Source organism: Balaenoptera borealis (genome assembly GCF_965194805.1).
Source record: "Balaenoptera borealis genome assembly, chromosome: 12".
In the NCBI taxonomy this organism is placed as follows: Eukaryota; Metazoa; Chordata; class Mammalia; order Artiodactyla; family Balaenopteridae; genus Balaenoptera; species Balaenoptera borealis.
Window position 1 is genome coordinate 56694856 of NC_138869.1, and position 19464 is coordinate 56714319.

At 43.5% G+C, this 19464-nt stretch overlaps 1 protein-coding gene and 1 pseudogene across 2 annotated transcripts in view; both read left to right on the plus strand.

Moving 5' to 3' along the window:
• LOC309608532 (small ribosomal subunit protein eS27 pseudogene) overlaps positions 1–19464 on the plus strand; it is a 211917-nt pseudogene that overhangs the window by 34554 nt on the left and 157899 nt on the right. The gene's annotated exons all lie outside the window — the stretch shown is intronic.
• Positions 15546–19464, plus strand: part of DYNC1LI1 (dynein cytoplasmic 1 light intermediate chain 1) — a 54198-nt gene continuing 50279 nt past the window's right edge. The window contains exons 1-2 of the mRNA XM_082348627.1: positions 15546–16149; positions 16333–16406. Of these exons, the coding sequence (XP_082204753.1) occupies positions 16004–16149; positions 16333–16406 (220 nt within the window). The 5' untranslated portion in view covers positions 15546–16003. The remainder of the gene's footprint in view (positions 16150–16332; positions 16407–19464) is intronic.

The following is a 19464-nucleotide window of genomic DNA, read 5'->3' on the forward strand; positions in this document are numbered from 1 at the left end:
CACCAGATGAAGTAGCTGACTTGCAGTTAGGCTTCATGTTGTATGAAAAAAACCATACCTTTACTAGAAGCACATTCAGTGTGGCCAGACAGCCCCCTACAAGAGGCAGGTGAGCAGTGATGTGCCAGTTAGCTGGCTCTCTGAAACAAAGCATCCTGATTTGTAGCATTTGTGACATCTATGGGGTGAATACTCCCACCATAGCCAATTTCAGGCTACCAACATGATGTCACTGAACACAGAGTTGGGAAGAGATGTGCACATTTGCTCCAGTACCCGACTGAGAGCCGAGGGCTCACTTGCCTGACTCAGAGATCAGTGAATTCTATCTCCCACTTCCCTCTCATTTCAGAATTCCAGAGCATACGTCCTGAATATCAGACATAATTAGCTGCATGATCGAATATTTTTGTTCTTTTCTGTGTTTTGTTTTTTTGGTCAAATGCATTTAATTGAGTCAATGCAAATGAATTGTACCTCTGATGTCTGTCTCGCCTTTAGTTGGGAAACAGGTAAAATCTTTCATGCTCAGATAAAGTGGATCACTTAGATGATACTCATGGTGGTCACTTGGGAACCAAAGGTCCCTGTGATGGCCAGTCTGAATTTACGAAACACCGAAGAATGTGTTCTCCCATCTCCACCTCAGTCTCAGCAGTACCCCCAGATTCCTTTCTGCCTTGGTCTCTCCAGGCGAACAGAATGAGGAGCCAGCTTCATGCTGGCAGCAACTTTAATATCCCCTAACTGCACAGATGTGTGGATGTTGAAACTTTATTTTCCATCACTTTTTGTTATGTTGGTGGATATTATTTATGCAAGGTAATAAAAAGAAAGTACATTAGCTGGATCCCACTAAAAATAAAAATTAGAATTTGTGTAAAAGCATTAAAATTTTTTTTGGCAAGAATCATATTCTTGACCTTTTTATTAAGGTTAATATGCATATATTAAAGTGTATGATGTACATTAGTCTTAAATGTACAGCTTAAGGAATTTTTACCTAGGTACACACACATGACTAACATCCAGATCAAGACCTAGAACATTTCCAGCATCCCAGAAGTCTTCCTTATGCTCCTTCCCAGTCAGTAAGTGCCCCCCCGCCCCGCTGCCCCGGCCACCTGTCCCAGGTATTTTATTATTATTATTATTTTTTGTCTGTGTTGCACGGCTTATGGGATCTTAGTTCCCGGACCAGGGATTGAAACCGGGCCCTTGGCAGTGAGAGAGCCAAGTCCTAACCACTGGACCACCAGGGAATTCCCTGCCCCAGTTATTTTAATGTTTGCTGTTGTTTTTCTAAAGATAATTCTTAATCATTGGCTCATAAAATGGTAGAATTCATCCAAAATGCTTATTGTACTGATGAGGCAATGGAAACTTAGAGGCCAAGTGACCCTCCCAAAGCTGTCAATTTGTTGTCTGGGCTGCTTCTAGGAGCCAGGACCCAATTCTAGTCCAGCGGTTCTTAATGTGTGTCCTCCAGACCAGAAGCAACGGCATTATGTGGGAACTCACTATAAATGCAAATTCTTACGTAGCCCCACTCCCACCTCCTGAATCAGAAACTCTGGGATGGGGCTCAGCACTCCATGTCTGAACAGGCTCTCCAGCTGATTCTCATCCTCACTCAAGGTTGAGAACATCCCACTCACTTCACTCATGTGCCTGCCCCACCCCTACAGGTGTTTGATCTGTGAGGATTGAAAGAGACAGTGTATGAAGAATCCCTAACATGGAATGAAGAATATCTAGCTTGGTGCCTGGCATGCAGTTGATTCCAAAAATGTTAGTTTCCTTTCACTCTGTTTATTCATCTTGATCCCAGAAAAGGACGTTGGGTTTCCAACTTTACCCTGACACTCAGTTGTTCAATGTGTACATATAATCGAGAAGGGATATAATTGAGAAGGCCAACAAAATGGGTCACATCTAACAAGGTGAGGAGACCAAAAAATGAAATCAAATTAGGAGAGAAGAAAGAGACTGAATTTCTTCAGTCTAAGAAAATAAAGGCTGAGAGGAGACACAATCAAAACTATAAAATCTTGGACTTCCCTGGTGGCACAGTGGTTAAGAATCCACCTGCCAATGCAGGGGACATGGGTTCGAGCCCCGGTCCAGGAAGATCCCACATGCCGCGGAGCAACTAAGCCCGTGCGCCACAACTGCTGAGCCTGCGCTCTAGAGCCTTTGAGCCACAGCTACTGAAGCCCGCGCGCGTAGAGCCTGTGCTCCACAACAAGAGAAGCCACCGCAATGAGAAGCCCGTGCACCACAACGAAGAGTAGCCCCTGCTCGCCGCAACTAGAGAAAGCCCGTGCGTAGCAACGAAGACCCAACGCAGACAATAAATAAATAAATAAATAAGTTAAAAAAAACACAAAACTATAAAATCTTAGACAGAAGGTGTGAAAAGTGAGAATTTTGTTCAGGATATATTCCTTCCTTCTCTGACCCACCTGCATGGGAAAACAGTACCTCCACATCCCATGGATGCTGGGCTTGGCCATGTGGTTTGTTTTGGCCAATGGAATGTGGGCAGAGCCGACACACTGTCAATTCTGTGTGTGTGTTTGTGAGCTCTGCACCTGGGCCTCTGGAAGATTCTGACCTCCACCAGGAGAAGAACGTGACCCGGGTAGCCACTAGCCCTCATCCTGGACCACAGAAGGAGCCCTGTGGAGCAGACCCACAGGCTGGAACCAATTCCAGCTGACCTGCAGACCCACAGCCATAATACATGCTTAGTGTGGTATGCTGCTGAGTTGCGGGGTGCCCTTTTATGCAGCATTATTGCAGCAAAAGCTGACCACCCGGTATATCTGGTGAAAAACGTTTATAATTCCCTAAATGCAAGGACCAGGCATCTAGACATTGTTCTGTGTGAAACTTCAAAAGAGAAACCATTTCTATCTGGTCCCTCTTCTTTAAAGCCTCCATTCTTACTCTCGATGTCCCCTCCCTCCGTTGCCCCCGATTGTTTGGTTTCAGTCATACACTGTGGGTAGATTTTCCCCATCTCCTTATTTCCTCAAAATGAGCTGTCCTTTGGGCCATTCCTCAGAGTTTTACTTCCTCTCCAATGATGATGATAATAATTAAAGCTAATAATAAATAGTGCTTTCTACGAGGTAGGGAATGTTCTAAGTGCTTGACAAAGTTTAACTCATTTAATTTTCACAGCCATCTATGTGGTAAGTACTATTTATTAATTTCCATTCTGTAGATGAAGAACTAAGGCAACAGAAATTAAGTAATGGCTCCAAATAGCACAGGGTTAGTAAGTGGAGAACTGAGGATTCAAGCCGGGTAAGTTGACCCTCCACTCCAAGCTCTTTGCCGTTGTCTTTTCCTTTTTTTTTTTTTTTTTTTTATAAATTTATTTATTTATTTTTGGCTGTGTTGGGTCTTCGTTTCTGTGCGAGGGCTTTCTCCAGTTGCGGCGAGCAGGGGCCACTCTTCATCGCGGTGCGCGGGCCTCTCACTGTCGTGGCCTCTCCCGTTGTGGAGCACAGGCTCCAGACGCGCAGGCTCAGTAGTTGCGGCTCACGGGCCTAGCTGCTCCGCGGCATGTGGGATCTTCCCGGACCGGGGCACGAACCCGTGTCCCCTGCATTGGCAGGCGGATTCCTAATCACTGCGCCACCAGGGAAGCCCCGTCTTTTCCTTTTTAGTGGTGGGTTAAATGAATCAGCTAATCTACGTTAACATTAATTAGTTATCCAGTATTGGTTTATTATTTCCTCAGATACCATAAGGTCAGGGACTTCCCTGGTGGTCCAGTGGTCAAGACTCCACTCTGGCAGTGCAGGCAGCGCGGGTTCAATCCCTGGTTGGGGAACCGCGTGCTGCGGGGCCGAATAAACCCCCCAAAACCTTAAGGCCATAACTCATTACGTGTGTAGAGGGCGCCCTGAAGAAATGAATCTAATGATGGAATTTCGCCCTGTGACATGCCACTAAGGAGATAACTTGAAGGAGATATTTTTTCCCATGCCCCTCGGATCACACTCTAATTTCAAGAGGGCCAAAGAATTAGCAAACTCAGACTTTGAAAGAAGAAATTTTGGCAAAAAAAAGGAAGTGACTCTTCTCTTTGGACAGTGCGTTCTCCACATGCAAATCACATGACTGTCAGTGCACACCTGAGTGTCGCGGAGGGGGTCCCTCCTACCAGGTGCCTCCCCAGGATTTCAGACTCTACCTCCTCATGCTTGTCTGGATCCTGGCAGCTTCGGTTCTATTGTTCCTGCATCGTGTCTGGATACAAAACTCCATCTCCTCGGTGGTTCCTGCAAGAATATCAATGAGACTAAGCATACGATTGTTTTCTATTTTTACTGAAAACATGTTAAGACACAGAGGAGGGGATCACATCGCAGATCACACAGTCTCTGCCATCTCGCGAGGCCCCATCCAGCGCCTCAGGTCACCCCCCCCCTTTCCAAAACCACGACACCCTCTGTACACAGAGCCTTGGGTGGGCAGTCCCCAAGCTTTGGCTGCTTCTCTCAAGAGGACCAGGCCCACCAAGCCATCTGTTTCTCTAGCTTTCAGCTACCCTTTCCCCTAAAACTCTGATAAATCCAAATTTCTCTATCTTGTTACAGTAAGAAGTACTAAGGAAAGTGGTGGGCTATGATACCATTCCCCCACAAGGAAATCTACTCGAAATGAATAAAACAGTTCAGCAAAATTGGTGGATAAAGGATCAATATACAAACAGCAATAGCATGCTGATATACCAGAAACCAACAATTACATAACCTTAATTTATTATTATTCCATTAATAAATAACAAATGAATCAATGCCATTTAGCCTATTTACCAGAACTATAGGGTACCTAGTGATAAGTCTAACAGAAGATATCTAATAGAACAATTTAACTCTTCCTTTGAGGGAGAGTGGATTAAATAAACTGGATTATTCATACAGCAGAATTCTGTATAGCAACTAAAATGAATGATCCAAGACCCTCCTATATATCTACATGGCTCAATCTTGAAAATATAATATTGAGTGAAAAAAGCAATTTGTAAAATGTATAAACACATAGTATAAAATTCCTGTAGGGACTTACCTGGTGGCACAGTTGTTAAGAATTTACCTGGTGGCACAGTTGTTAAGCAATTTGTAAAATGTATAAACACATAGTATAAAATTCCTGTAGGGACTTACCTGGTGGCACAGTGGTTAAGAATCCGCCTGCCAGTGCAGGGGACACGGGTTCAATCCCTGGTGCGGGAAGATCCCACATGCCGCGGAGCAACTAAGCCCGTGCACCGCAACTACTGAGCCTGAGCTCTAGAGCCAGTGAGCCACAACTACTGAAGCCTGCGTGCCTGGATCCCGTGCTCCACAGCAAGAGAAGCCACCGCAAGGAGAAGCCCGTGCACCGACCGCAAGGAAGAGTAGCCCACCCACCCCAGGTCACCGCAACTAGAGAAAGCCCTCATGCAGCAATGAAGACCCAATGCAGCCAAAAATAAATAAAATAAATAAATTTATTAAAATAAAATAAAATTTATGTAAAAATTTAAAACCTACAATTGAATATCCAAATATACATCTGCATGAGAATGAAATTCACCTATTTATTTTTTTAAGATTTTTTTTGATGTGGACCTTTTGTTTTAAGTCTTTAATTAATTTATTTATTTAAATAAATAAATAAATTTATTTATTTATTTTTGGCTGTGTTGGGTCTTCGTTTCTGTGCGAGGGCTTTCTCTAGTTGTGGCGAGCTGGGGGCCACTCTTCATCGCGGTGCGCGGGCCTCTCACTGTCGCGGCCTCTCCCGTTGCGGAGCAAAGGCTCCAGACGCGCAGGCTCAGTAGTTGTGGCTCACGGGCCTAGCCGCTCCGCGGCAAATGGGGTCTTCCCGGACCGGGGCACGAACCTGTGTACCCCTGCATTGGCAGGCGGATTCTTAACTACTGCGCCACCAGGGAAGCCCTAAGTCTTTATTGAATTTGTTACAATATTGCTTCTGTTTTTTATGTTTTGGTTTTTTGGCCACAAGGCATGTGGGATCTTGGCTCCCCGACCAGGGATCAAACCCGCACTCTGCATTGGAAGGAGAAGTCTCAACCACTGGACTGCCAGGGAAGTCCCCAAATTCACCTATTTTCAAGATGAGGCTACCTCTAAGAAAGAAAGGATTGGAAAATTTCCTTTAAAAAATTCTAAGAGGATTGTATACCTAAGAGGATTGTATTCTAAGAGGACTGTTATACAGTGTTATATGTCAAATATATTCGATAAAAAAAATTATAAGAGGGAAAGACGTTCTATGGTGATATTATGTTACTTTCATATAATGTGCATATTATTAATGCATATTAATATAACAATAGATATATATTACTTTTTGGTATTTATATGTTTGAAATATTTTATAATTAGAAATTGAAATGGAAATTTTATATGGGTTCAAAAAAGGATTTCAATGCGATAACGCTGAAAAACCTTTCATCTTCTTTAATGACTTTATTTTGCTCTAATCATGTATATTTCTAAATGTCCAAGACAAAAAAAGGAAAACGAAAATTTGGTCCTTAGCAGGAAGCTAGAGAGACTAACCAAATGTTGTAAAATAAGAGATCAAACTCCTTGATTGAAATTTTACCATTATGGAAAGATCAGATCAGATGTGCAATAACTTGCCCTTATTTTGAGAGGTTTTTAGGTAATCCTGAAACAGGGCAAGTCACTTAACAATCCTGCACCTCAGTTTTCAGATCTAGTGGCTGAACTAAGAAGTCCCATCCAGGTCTAACATTTTATGAGATCCTAGAACCCTACTCTCTTCGTGTGAGCTTCGAACTCAGATCAGCTTGCCTGGAAGGGCCTGCTCCTGGCAAAAGTTAAAAGCAGTCTCTTTTCTGTCAGCTGGAGAGAATCAAACAGGGAAGGCTCAGAATACAGAGGACAATGTGGAGAGGAAATCAACACCTAGACTTGGCAGATCACTTAAGAAGCAGCAGTGAGGGGAAGGATGTTGAGGATGTCAGTCCTGCAGGTAAGACAATGACTGCCCTGCCCTCTTTGACAACAGCAATGTTTAGGAAACAAGCATTATTTACTTTGTTCTTAAGTGTGGGGCTATTTTGAATTCTACTTTAACATGTATACATGCATCTCATTAACTATAGTAAAAATTGGATGGTAATTTAAATATATGCTATAAATTCAATAGTTGCAGTATGTTTGAAATGATTATTATAACGGTATAATGGTTATGGTTTTTGTTTGTTTTTTTGGCCGTGCCGTGCAGCATGCCAGATCTTAGTTCCCTGACCAGGGATCGAACCCGCGCCCCCTGCACTTGGAAGCGTGGAGTCTTAACCACTGGATGGTCAGGGAAGTCCCCAATAATGGTTATGTTTTTAAAGAAAAAGAGTCCTTGGTTTTTAAAAATATGTATTGAAATATTTATGGGTGAAATAATACTATGTCTTGGATTTGATTTAACATAATTCAGAGATGGAAGAAGAGGGTGAGGGTCAAACTAAAATAAGACTGGCCATGTGCTGGTAACTACTGAAGCTGCGTGATGGGTTCATTATACCTCCTCTCTACTGTGATATATGTTTGACATTTTCCATACTATAGAAGGTAAAAATACTGTCAGTAAAATAAAATGCTTCACAAGCTAGCTTCTTTCCTCAGTTATCTCAGTTACTTGTAGAAATTCTACCCACTCTGACTTTAGGCACCACCACTTGCCTGGGGCATTTTCCCAATCTGTTCCCACAACATTTGCTTGCCATGCAATGACAAACTTTAAAATCAACGTTGAAGTGGATTTCATAATGATCGAATTCTAAGAAATTTTCAAAGATTGGAATTTTCAGCTTTTCCACGAAGGAAAACTACTATAGTCTCAAAACTACCATAAGTCTCCCATACTGGATGGACCAGTAAAGCATTTCTTATAGAAAAACTGAACTCAGATTTGTTAAGTACTTACAATATGTCAGGTATTGTTTGAGTTCACTATTTTTTATTTAAAGAAGATTGATTTAATTAGAAATACATATTATTATCTCCATCTTAGAGATGAGAAAGCTTGACCTTGCCCAGGTCATACTGCTAACATGTTTGCAGCCAGGATCCCAGTCTGCAGGTGGATAAATCCAAAGCCTGAGTTCTTTCTGCTGTATATCCTTGCTTTGTGGTCCAGCAGTATAGATACCCACTTGGAAGCTTGTTAGAGATGCACTCTCAGGCCCCATCCCAGTCCTACTAAATCAGAATCTGCATTTTAACAAGGTTCTAAGGAATTCGTGTGCACATTTAAACCATTTCAACATTGAGAAACTCTGCTCTACAAAACACCTAATAAATTTATTTCAAATAAGAATAACAGTAAGTATTTCTGCTGAGTCCTCACTATATGTCAGATTCCATTTGTTTACCTCACAACTCTATCAGAGGTGAGGAAACAGGCTTTACAGTTTAAACAACTCCAAGGTCACATAGTAAGTGGCAGAGTCTAGATTTGAACTCAAATTGGTCTGATTCTGGAGTCTGGGCTGTACCCATGACCCCATGCACCTCACTGCAAATGCTGAATCCAAACACTTTATTTCATCTAAATGACGCAAATCAGCTATCTTTTTCTTTCTTTCTTTCTTTTTTTTTTCGCTGCATTGGGTCTTCATTGCTGCGCGGGCTTTCCCTAGTTGTGGCGAGGGGGGACTACTCTTTGTCGTGGTGCGCGGGCTTCTCATTGTGGTGGCTTCTCTCTTGTTGTGGAGCACGGGCTCTAGGCATGCGGGCTTCAGTAGTTGCAGCATGCGGGCTCAGTAGTTGCAGCACATGGGCCCTAGAGCTAGAGGGCTTCAGTAGTTGCTGAGTGTGGGCTCAGTAGCTCCGCAGCATGTGGAATCTTCCTGGACCAGGGATCAAACCCGTGTCCCCTGCATTAGCAGGCAGATTCTTAACCACTGTGCCACCAGGGAAGTCCCTGCAAATCAGCTGTTTTACCACTTGATTTATCATTAACATTGTTTAATCCAATACTTAGGTTTGATGGTGTGGACAGAGTCTAAAATGTCAGACTCAATATAATATTGCTGCTATTTAAAAGCAAGATTTTAAACCATGAGGTCACATGGCAATATAATCCTTAGGCTAGAGCCGGTGTATTAAAAAATATGTATGTACTAGGGTGAAAATTCTATTAGGTTACCTATCATCATTTACCAATGAACTGAAATAAAAGGTGAGGTTGATTCTTCAACACAATCCTGAGATTTTCTGAGGAAGAATCGGATAGGACATTCTGCTTCCCGATTTCACCTTTACAGTACTTGGCAACGCTAACTTTCTGTTTTCTAATAGTAAAAAGTTGAAGATCATTAGAATCTCCTTAAACACCTTCGAATAAACAACTCTTTAATCTTACATGGTGTAAAATAACTGATTCATTTTGCTTATAAGAAACTTCCCACTGGGCAACTCATTCATCCTCTTTCCCATGTGGGGAAAAAAGAAACATATGTAATGTTTTTGTTGGTACAGAATATAATAGGTTATATTCTAGGCTTACTTTTAGTAAAACAATAAGAAACCATAATTAGCTCTAGACTAAAGTAGACTAAATTGTTATGAACATGAAATCACCTGCAGCTCCAAAAGACAGTGCATTTCTAAAAATGCCATGGAATTTCATATTTTTTGCCTCATGTAGAGCCCCCAGAGCAGAAAAACTTAATGACCTTGATGATCTAGTGTTGGCAGATCTCAATCTATAAAGTCAGTTACTAGATACCTTCTCCTTTAGGAAGTAAAGAGGCTGGCAGAGTGTAATTCTGGAAATCTAAGAAGTAAGCGGCATTAAAATCACTATTCTTTTGAAAAGGTAATGGACTTGAACTTCAGAGTATCTGATTACAAGGAAATGAGATCCTCCAAAAACATATGTAAGAACTATCCAGCTAACAATATATTAATCAGTGAACCTTTTTCTTTCTTCTTTTTAGTGGGAAAGAACAGATTAAAACAACAATGACAACTAAGCATTCTAAAAATCCTAATTGTTCTGTATTAAAAATGTATAAATAATTAAAATGTTTAGATGAAGAAACATTCTTCTAGCCTAAAAGATAAGTCTCTTTGTTTTCCCTGTGTCTCACAGAGCATCTACTCCATGTGAATGTGGATTGATTTACAGGTTGTTACCCTTTCATTCATCACCCATTTTCCAGGAATGAACGTGGATATTGTGGTGAGGAGCTCAGTCCAAAATGAAAAGACAATTCTAATTATTGTCTTATTCTGGAATTTTAAAAACTATTCAGGGCATATTATTTTTCAGTGATACATTTATAAGCAAATGAAACATTTTTTCTTTGTGAACTGTAATCCTCAAGTATGCTTGTACACAAACACACACAAATGCATACACAAGCACTTATTTTTTAAAAAGAAGGGGCACGGATTTCATTTTAGACCCAGAAATAGAGGAGATTCTCTTCTGCTGTTTCCTATGAAGGGGGGGAAAAAAAGCCCCTAAAAATGTCTATTTCCATCTTCTCCTGTCAGGTATTTCCCCACCTCTTTCTTTGTCTAAGGTATGAAGTTCTGCCAGGGCTCACCTGATAAAAATCCTAGGTGAGTGGTAGGAGAGAGGTTAGATCTGTAATTTAGAGGGACTGGTGACTGAAAAGTGAATTAAATACCCATCATTGTATTCATTCTAAGGAGGTACTTAGAGTGAGATAAAAATGACTCAAAGGAAAGCAAAAAAAACCAAGATTCGTTGTCTCTTTTCCCTCTAATTGGATCCCTGGATCTCCTGCTGGAGAGTAAGAAAGGACTTTTACTTACTTGTAAGCAAGGACTCTGCCAATTCTAGCATTACCATTTTGTCTCAAATGTCAGGGATGTTACCAAAAAAAAAAATTCATACATCATGTAAGGGAGGGCACTCTTTAACCTCTGAAGTTCGTTCTGACACTTTTGTTGACACTTTATGACAAGTTGTTCATAAAGTCAAATTTTAAGGGGCCACTCATCGCCTTGCTTGTTTCTTTTTTCTTTTGGTTTTGGCTTTTCAGCTGGCATTTGTATCAACTGTGATTGCCAGCATTTGGCGCAGTGGGTGAAGCAAGTCTTGTTTGAAAATCTGCCAGAGGCGGCCTGTGGAAGCTGGTACAACAGGAAGCAGCTTGAGGGGTGGCTGCTTTGTCTCAGTTCTCAAACTCAGAGGGAGGCATCCCTGGCAGAAAGAGGAAGTGGCCTGCATCCCCCACCTCAGCCCTCCAGAAGGTTCCCCTCCCTAAGCAGTTTTCTGCAGAGCTCTTGTGCATGACAAATGATTGCTTTTCTTTCTTTTTTTTAATAAATTTATTTATTTATTTATTTTTGGCTGTGTTGGGTCTTTGTTGCTGCTCGTGGGCTTTCTCTAGTTGTGGTGAGCGGGGGCTACTCTTTGTTGCGGTGCGCGGGCTTCTCATTGTCATGGCTTCTCTTGTTGCGGAACTCGGGCTCTAGGAGCGCAGGCTTCAGTAGTTGTGGCACGTGGGCTCAGTAGTTGTGGCTTGCAGGCTCTAGAGCTCAGGCTCAGTAGTTGTGGCGCACGGGCTTAGCTGCAACGCAGCATGTGGGATCTTCCCGGGCCAGGGCTCAAACCCGTGTCCCTTGCATTGGCAGGCAGATTCTTAACCACTGCGCCACCAGGGAAGCCCTGATTGCTTTTCTTGAGATACAGAAATACCTAACTGTGACCTTGAGGAAACTGTTGAGTAAGCAGAGGATGATGGTTGACAGAGAGGGAGGAGAGACGTAGCTCCCGAGAGACGGAAAGCTGGAGAGAGGAGCTGTCCCTTCTCTGACTAGTGTTCCATTTCCCACTTCCAGGCGCCTGGGCTCAGCTGAATTAGAAACGAAACCAAAAAGGATATCTGGGGTACACCCTGGAGTATCCCAGCAGGATCTAAGACTTGCCCATACAACAGCAGGATACTATTGAATATTATTGAGAAACCTAAAGAGGCCCAGAGCCTTCAAGAATAGGTAAATCAGTATTCAGGCAACCTGTTAAAGTAGCAAGAGGATGTGGAATACTTTTATATCAAAAAGTGGTTAAAATATTGTAAAAGAGAGCTCCTGCTTTCCAGTGTTGAAGAATTTTTTTGTATCCCCTTTTCTTGAAACACACACACACATCGTCATCATCTTCATCCTGAAATTTTAGAAACCTGGTGACAAGCAGTAAATCTGTTCCTTTATCCATATCTTCAACAAATCTTCACTGAACGTCTCCTATGTTCTAGGCACAAAGTGCTTGGGGTACATTAGTGAAGCTCTCAATAGCTTAAGTTCCAATAAATAAGTAAATTCTACAGTCAGCCCTCTGTATCTGCAGGTTCCATGCCCACAGATTCAACCAGCCTCATATTTAAAATATTTGAAAAAAATTCCAGAAAGTTCCAAAAAGCAAAACTTGAATTTGCCATGTGCAGGCAACTATTTATATAGCATTTACATTGTATTTACAACTATTTTCTCAGCATTTACATTGTATTAGGTATTATAAGAAATCTAGAGATGATTTAAAGTATATGAGAGGATGTGCATAGGTTAAATGCAAATACTACCCCATTATATATAGTTGAGCATCCATGGATTTTGGTATCTGTGGGTGGGTCCTGAACCAATCCCCTGCAGATATCGAGGGATGACTGTACTACGTTAGGAGGTAATAATCAGTACATTTTATACTATGTTAGAAGGTAGTCAGTGTTATGGAAAACAAAAAGGCAAGCAAGGTAAGAAGAACCTGGAATTGCAGGGGTGAAGATTTAAGTTGCAGCATTGAATGAGGTGGTCAGGGTAGACCTCATTGAGAGGCTGAGAACTGAGCAAAGACATTGGAGGAGAGGGAGTTAGCCAAGTAGCTATCTGGGGGAAGATATTGGTTTGGGCAGCTCCTTATCTCCTTCATGGCAGAGGGAACAGCTAAATCAAAAGGATACACAATATGTTTAAGGAACAGCAGTGGAGCCAGTGTGGCTGGATGGGAGCAACGGAGGGACACAGTGGAGCAGAAAGTCCAGAGAGGCAGTGGGGGCCAGATTCTGTAGAGCCTTCTAGGTCATTGTAAGGACTTTGGTATTTACTCTGATTGAAATGAGGAGCGACTGTGGGGTTTTGAATAGAGGAGTAACATGATCTGATTTTTTTTCCTGGTGTTGGGGGGTGACGCTGGCTTACGGGATCTTAGATCTCCAACCAGGGATTGAACCCAGGCCTCGGCAGTGAAAGCACCAAGTCCTAAACACTGGACCACCAGTGAACTCCCTTTTGGTCCACCAAGGAACTCCTTTTTAAAGGATCTCTCCAGCTACCATGTTGAAGAGCCTTTTACAGCAATTCAGGCAAGAGATGATAGCTCAAAGTGGTATCAGAGAATGAGTGATAAGAAGTTGGATTGTGGGTATATTTTGAAGGTAGAGACTCCAGGATTCCTAATGGATTCAATTGTGGAGTGTGAAAGGAATGGAGGAGTCAAGAATAGCTCAGGCAACAAGGAGCCGCTACCTAGTGGGGAAGGTGATGGGTGAAGCGGGATTTGAGGGGAGAGGTCAGCAGCTCAATGTGGAGCATGTTGAGTTTGAAACGTGCTGTTAGACATCCAAGTGGAGACGTGGAAGAAGCAGTTGGGGACTTCCCTGGTGGCTCAGTGGTTAAGAATCCGCCTGCCAGTGCAGGGGACATGGGTTTGATCCCCGGTCTGGGAAGATCCCACATGCCGCAGAGCAACTAAGCCCATGCGCCACAACTACTGAGCCCGCGTGCCACAACTACTGAAGCCTGCACACCTAGAGCCTGTGCTTCGCAACAAGAGAAGCCACCACAATGAGAAGCCCATGCGGCACAACAAAGAGTGGCCCCTGCTCAACGAAGAGTAACTAGAGAAAGCCCGTGTACAGCAACGAAGACCCAACGCAGCCAAAAATTAAAAAAAAAAAAAAAAAAAGCAGTTGGATGTATTAACCTGGAGTTCTAGATGGAGCTCTGGGCTGGAGAGAGAAACCTGGGCGTTTTTATCATACAGATGGAATTTAAAGCAACAAGACTGCATGAGATCACCAAAGGAGTGAGTATAGATAAGAGGAACAAAGGCTGAGCCTAGGAGTCCTGTAACATTAAGTGGTCAGGAAAATGAGGAAATGGTGGAGGAGACTGAGCTAGTGAGGCAGAAAATAAACCCAGGAGAACATTGTGACCCGGAAGCTATGTGCAGAAGGATATTTAGAAGGGGTGATCAGCTGTATCATATGCTGCTGAAAGGTCAAGAAAGACGAGGAAGGCGAATTTACCATTGGATTTAGCAACAAGGAGATCATTGATAAGAAGAATAAGAGCAGTTTCTGTGGAGTCATGGGGTAAAAGTCTGATTGAAGTGGGTTCTAAGAGCAACGGGGAAGAGGAATCGAAGACAGCATATAAAGACAAATATTTTAAAGAGTTTTGCTGTAAAAGGGAGGAAAGAAATATAGCAGCTGGTGAAGGAGCAGGGTTAAGAGAAAATGATCCAGTTGAAATCAATAAATGATTATATAGAGAAAGAGGGGGGAGAATTGTTGGAGCAATGTCCTTGAGTGGAGGAGAGGAAATGAAATCTAGTGCACAAGTGGCGAGATTGCTTTAGTGTAAGGGTATGGATTATTTGTCTATGATAACTGGCAGGATAATTATTATGACAGTGCAGGCACTGGAAGGGGGTATATGTGTTAGTGGAAATCTGTGGAAGTTCTAAAAGTCTCCAAGTAAGGGAAAAAAAAAAGAACACGTAACAAAGGATTAGGAGTCAGAATGACTTTGGATTTCTCAGGGACAACACTAAAATCTAGCAGACAAGGGGTCAAGGCCTTGAAAAACCTAAGGGAAGATAATTTGCCACCTAAGAATTCTATACCCAGCCAAACTATCACTGAGTATAGACTACATGCAATTTCAAACAGACAAGGTGAGCTCGATATCCTCTGTTTGCCCCTCCAGATCCACTCTGCACCCTTCTCTATCCTTCTTTGTGCTCAGGTAGGTAAGCCTGCATAGATTGCTTTGCTTGAGTTTTTTGCCCTCTGGCTTCTGGTAGGGTTGCAAATGTGAGACACTGGCAGGATACCACAGGGCAGAAAGAGCGGTTAGTGCTGTGTTCCTTTACTCAAAGCCACAGATCTTGCTGATCAGCACTTTTCCTATAGCTGCAGCTCTCTGGATTCTAGCAAACATCCCTTCCTTTTTCCCCTTCAGCCCTAAATCTTCCTGCTGTTGCTAGCCGCATCTCTTCGGATCAGTCACACCTTTGTAAATAGTTCCTTCATTAAGCTTTCATCTGGGCCTTGATTGAATACACAGGTCTCCAAAAATGTAGCCATACACCTTTTTCTCATAAAACTAATGGAGAAAGTTCTCCACTAAGATAAGAAAGAAGCCGACACAGGAATGAGGCAGAGAATTTGCAGAACAATGGTGAAAAGAGATTCCAGGATGAAATTAGGAATCTCTTCTGTATTACGTACAAAGAACAACCAATTCCAACTGCAGCCGGCGGGACGGCAATGACAGTGCAGCAATTCCACACCCGCTGCGGGGTTTGTGGACCCGACTGAAGAGTGGGAGGGAGCACTGTTCACCTGACACACCCCAGCGCGCCCAGCTGCAGCCTAGGGCTGCGGAGGGGGTGGCGGGAAGCACTTCAGCCCGCTGAGCTCAGGACGATTAGGTCTGCAGCACGGCAGCCCGCCGGGCCACCTGCGCACGCGCATCTCCTCCTCGCCGGCTGGCGGCCTGCTACGCACGCGCAGTTCGCCGTCTCTCGCTCCGTCAGTCCCTGCAGGGCCTGGGCCCCACCCCCGCAGGCCCCGCCCCGCCGCCGTGCGCCAAACGCTGCATATCCGGGTTCTCGCCTCCGCCGCCGCCGCCGCCGCCGCCTGGCTCATTCAGCTTTGCCGGGACCGGTGAGATTCCCGACCAAGATGGCGGCTGTGGGGCGAGTCGGCTCTTTCGGTTCCTCTCCGGGGGGATTAACCTCGACTTACACGGGCGGCCCCTTGGCCAACGAGCTAACCTCGGGCAACGGCGGCGCCGCGGCAGGGGACGACGAGGACGGGCAGAACCTTTGGTAAGGACCGCACCCTTCCCCGGTACCCCCGGGCCGGGGACGCCCCGGGGTCGCGTGCCCGCCGGAGCTCGGCGCCCGGCCCAGGCCGCCGCGTTCTCGGCCGCCCCCGCCCGGGCGCGCGAGGCTGGTGCCGTTTCTCCCTCGCGGGGCTCCAGCCTGAGCGTGCGCCTTGCTCCCCGCCAGGTCCTGCATCCTCAGCGAGGTCTCCACCCGCTCGCGCTCCAAGCTCCCCGCGGGGAAGAACGTGCTGCTGCTGGGTAAGTGCCCCGACCTGCTCCGCCCTGCGCGGCCCCCCAGCGTGGCCTGGGTCTGAGTCCGCCCGCCGCTCTCTGGCTCGCTTTGTGCGGACAGCCGGGGCTGGCCCCGCCCCGCCGCCCGACCTGTGGCTGACAGCTGGGGGAGAAGGAGAACAGGGACCCCTGCCCCGGGACCTGCAGGGACCCGCCCTCCCCTGAAAGTTTCTCCTCCCCTGGGTGTGTGGGGTTGGCCCTGACAGCTTCCTCCGGGAAGGACAATGCGATAGCCCATCTGAGAGATTCTAGTGGCTTGGGGTTTACCTAGAAAATAAGGATGGTTTTTCTTTCATGACAAAAATTGGTAGCAGGAGGCTCTTCGCGATAGCTCCAGTGCAAATGGCATGCCATCAATATTTAATAGCCGGCTCTTTGTATAATTTACAGAAGCTAGAAATGAGACCTGGTGTAGTCGTGATAAATGTAATTATTTGATTCAGCTTTTACGGGTACAGTGGGCTCGTGTTGCAGCTGTCTTTTTCACTGTCACTTATAATTCTGAAATTTGTAAAGTGCAGTAAACGTTTACCTTTCTCGTTCAGTCCCTTCGGCCTGATGGGTGTAATAAGGAGAAATGGTCTAATGTCTCAAATCTCCTGATTGTTCTATATTCCCTCTGCTCTCTGGAAGTATTTTGTTTCTTTACTGACTCTGGGGGTGGACGTGGAGAACAATTCACAGGTTCACATTTTTGCAGGCTTAGCTCCAAAGTAACTTAGAGATTCTTTCATATTCTTTAGATGTGAAAATTTGAAGTTTGGCTTATAGGATGATCGTTGAATTTTAAAACTTTGGTATTGATGTCTCAAGACTTTTTAATGTTCATTTAAAAACAGGAAGGGAAACAAAGAAGTCAAATGATACTTGTCAGGGTCCGCTTTTAATGGGAATGTTTAGGTAGAAACAAATTATTTTTCATGAACTCTTGACAATCTACAATATATGATTCTTGGCGTTATTTATTTAAAGTTACTGGAGCTAGTTGAAAAATTAGTGTTACCTTTGTTTTGTTTTTTTTAATATATATCACTTTATTTATTTATTTTTATTTTTGGCCGTGTTGGGTCTTCGGTGCTGTGCTCTGGCTTTCTCTAGTTCCGGCGAGCGGGGGTTACTCTTTGTTGCGGTGTGTGGGCTTCTCATTGCGGTGGCTTCTCTTGTTGTGGAGCACAGGCTCTAGGCGCGCGGGCCTCAGTAGTTGTGGCATGCAGGCTCAGTAGTTGTGGCATGTAGGCTCAGTAGTTGTGGCACGTGGGCTCAGTAGTTGTGGCACACGGGCTTAGTTGCTCCACGGCATGTGGGATCTTCCCGGACCAGGGCTCGAACCCGGGTCCCCTGCATTGGCAGGCAGATTCTTTACCATTGTACCACCAGGGAAGTCCCTACCTTTGCTTTTAATGTGATTGAAAGTACCTACAGCGGATTCACCTGGATTCATTCATGACCCTATTACATACTAGTCCTATGATCTTAAGCAAGTTCTTTGACTTCTATGACCCTCAATTTCTTCTTCCTTAAAATGGATGTTATAGAAATAATAATGCCTACTTCCTAGTGTTATGGGGAGAACTGAATGAGATAATGTTTGTGAAGTGATAACAGCACAGTGACTTTTTGTGATGAGTCTCTTAACTGGATTAGAAAATAGTTTATCAGAACTCTTTTTAAAAATTGAGTTAGTGCCTACGTAACTGATATTTATAGGGCAGAGATAGATTAGGATCCAAGAGCAAAAAAAAGTTCAGAAAATGTTTTCAGGTTACTAGTTTAAACAAATTACTATTAAGCGCTAAACTAAAATGGACCTAACACAAAGTGACCTCATTGAAGTGGGTTATGTTTCAAATACTCTAAGTTAAATAAGACTTCTTTTCAAATACTGCCATTGTAAAGATAAGATTCCTGAATTTTGTTTTCATTTTATAAGTTCTTCCCAGTTATTCCTGTGCACTAGATGTTAGTTAGATGGTTCTGTTTTTAGTGAAACAAAAGTGACAGTTTTGTTCATTTCTTAACGTTCCTAATTTGCACTGAGGTTGCACCATGCTTTTTTTTTTAAACCCTTTTTTTAATCTGCCTTTGACACTGGGTCAGTGCATATGGCTGAATATATTTAGAGGCTCTAGACCTCCATCCTTCCAAACTTAGAACAGATTAAATTTCCTTTTATATAAGCTTTTTTTTTTAAATTTATTTTACTTTTTGGCCACACCATGCGACACGCAGGATCTTAATTCCCCAACTGGGGATCAGACCTGTGCCCCTTGCAGTGGAAGTGCAGAGTCTTAACCATTGGACCACCAGGGAAGTCCCTTATATGAGCTTAATAGTTCATAAAGCTCCATCTAGTATCAAGTTATACAAGCTTAAAATTAAAAAAATTTTTTGAGTACTGTTCCTATTGGGACTTTCATCAAAGTCCTTTTCAGCTTTGGAAAAAGCTGATAACAGATTTTTATACTGATTACATAAATAGGGTTAATTTTCTAGAATACCTCTAAAGATTTCTTAAAGACATTTTACCATCACATATTATGGCCGCATTCAGTTTATGCTGGTAGAGGGGAGAAATAGAGAAATAGGGATTGTGGTTTTCTTTGTTATGAGTTTGAAGGTGCTAGGCAGGAGGATGCTTGGCCCTAATATGTCTTTCATGAATTACGGTGATCTCTGGAGTCTCGTATTTAAAAAACCAAATCTGAGACTATAACAAGGTTTTACGTTTCCAGCAACTGTATAGAATAGGAACATTGATCAAGGCTTAAGTACCCCAAACACAAATTGCAGTTTAACTTTACCTTGCTACACGGCCTCCCCTCCCACTGCCTGTGGGTGAAAGGGGTCAGAACTAGCAATGTGTGCATGTGTGTAAGCCATCCTCAAAGCATTTTCATACGAATCTTAGTTTGCCTCCTCTGTCCCCCTTTCCCCATTCCCTCCAAAACCTGGGAGATAGATGCTAACACCAATTATAGATGAGGTACTGAATCTTAGAGACCTGTTCAGTGAGTTTTCCGAGGTC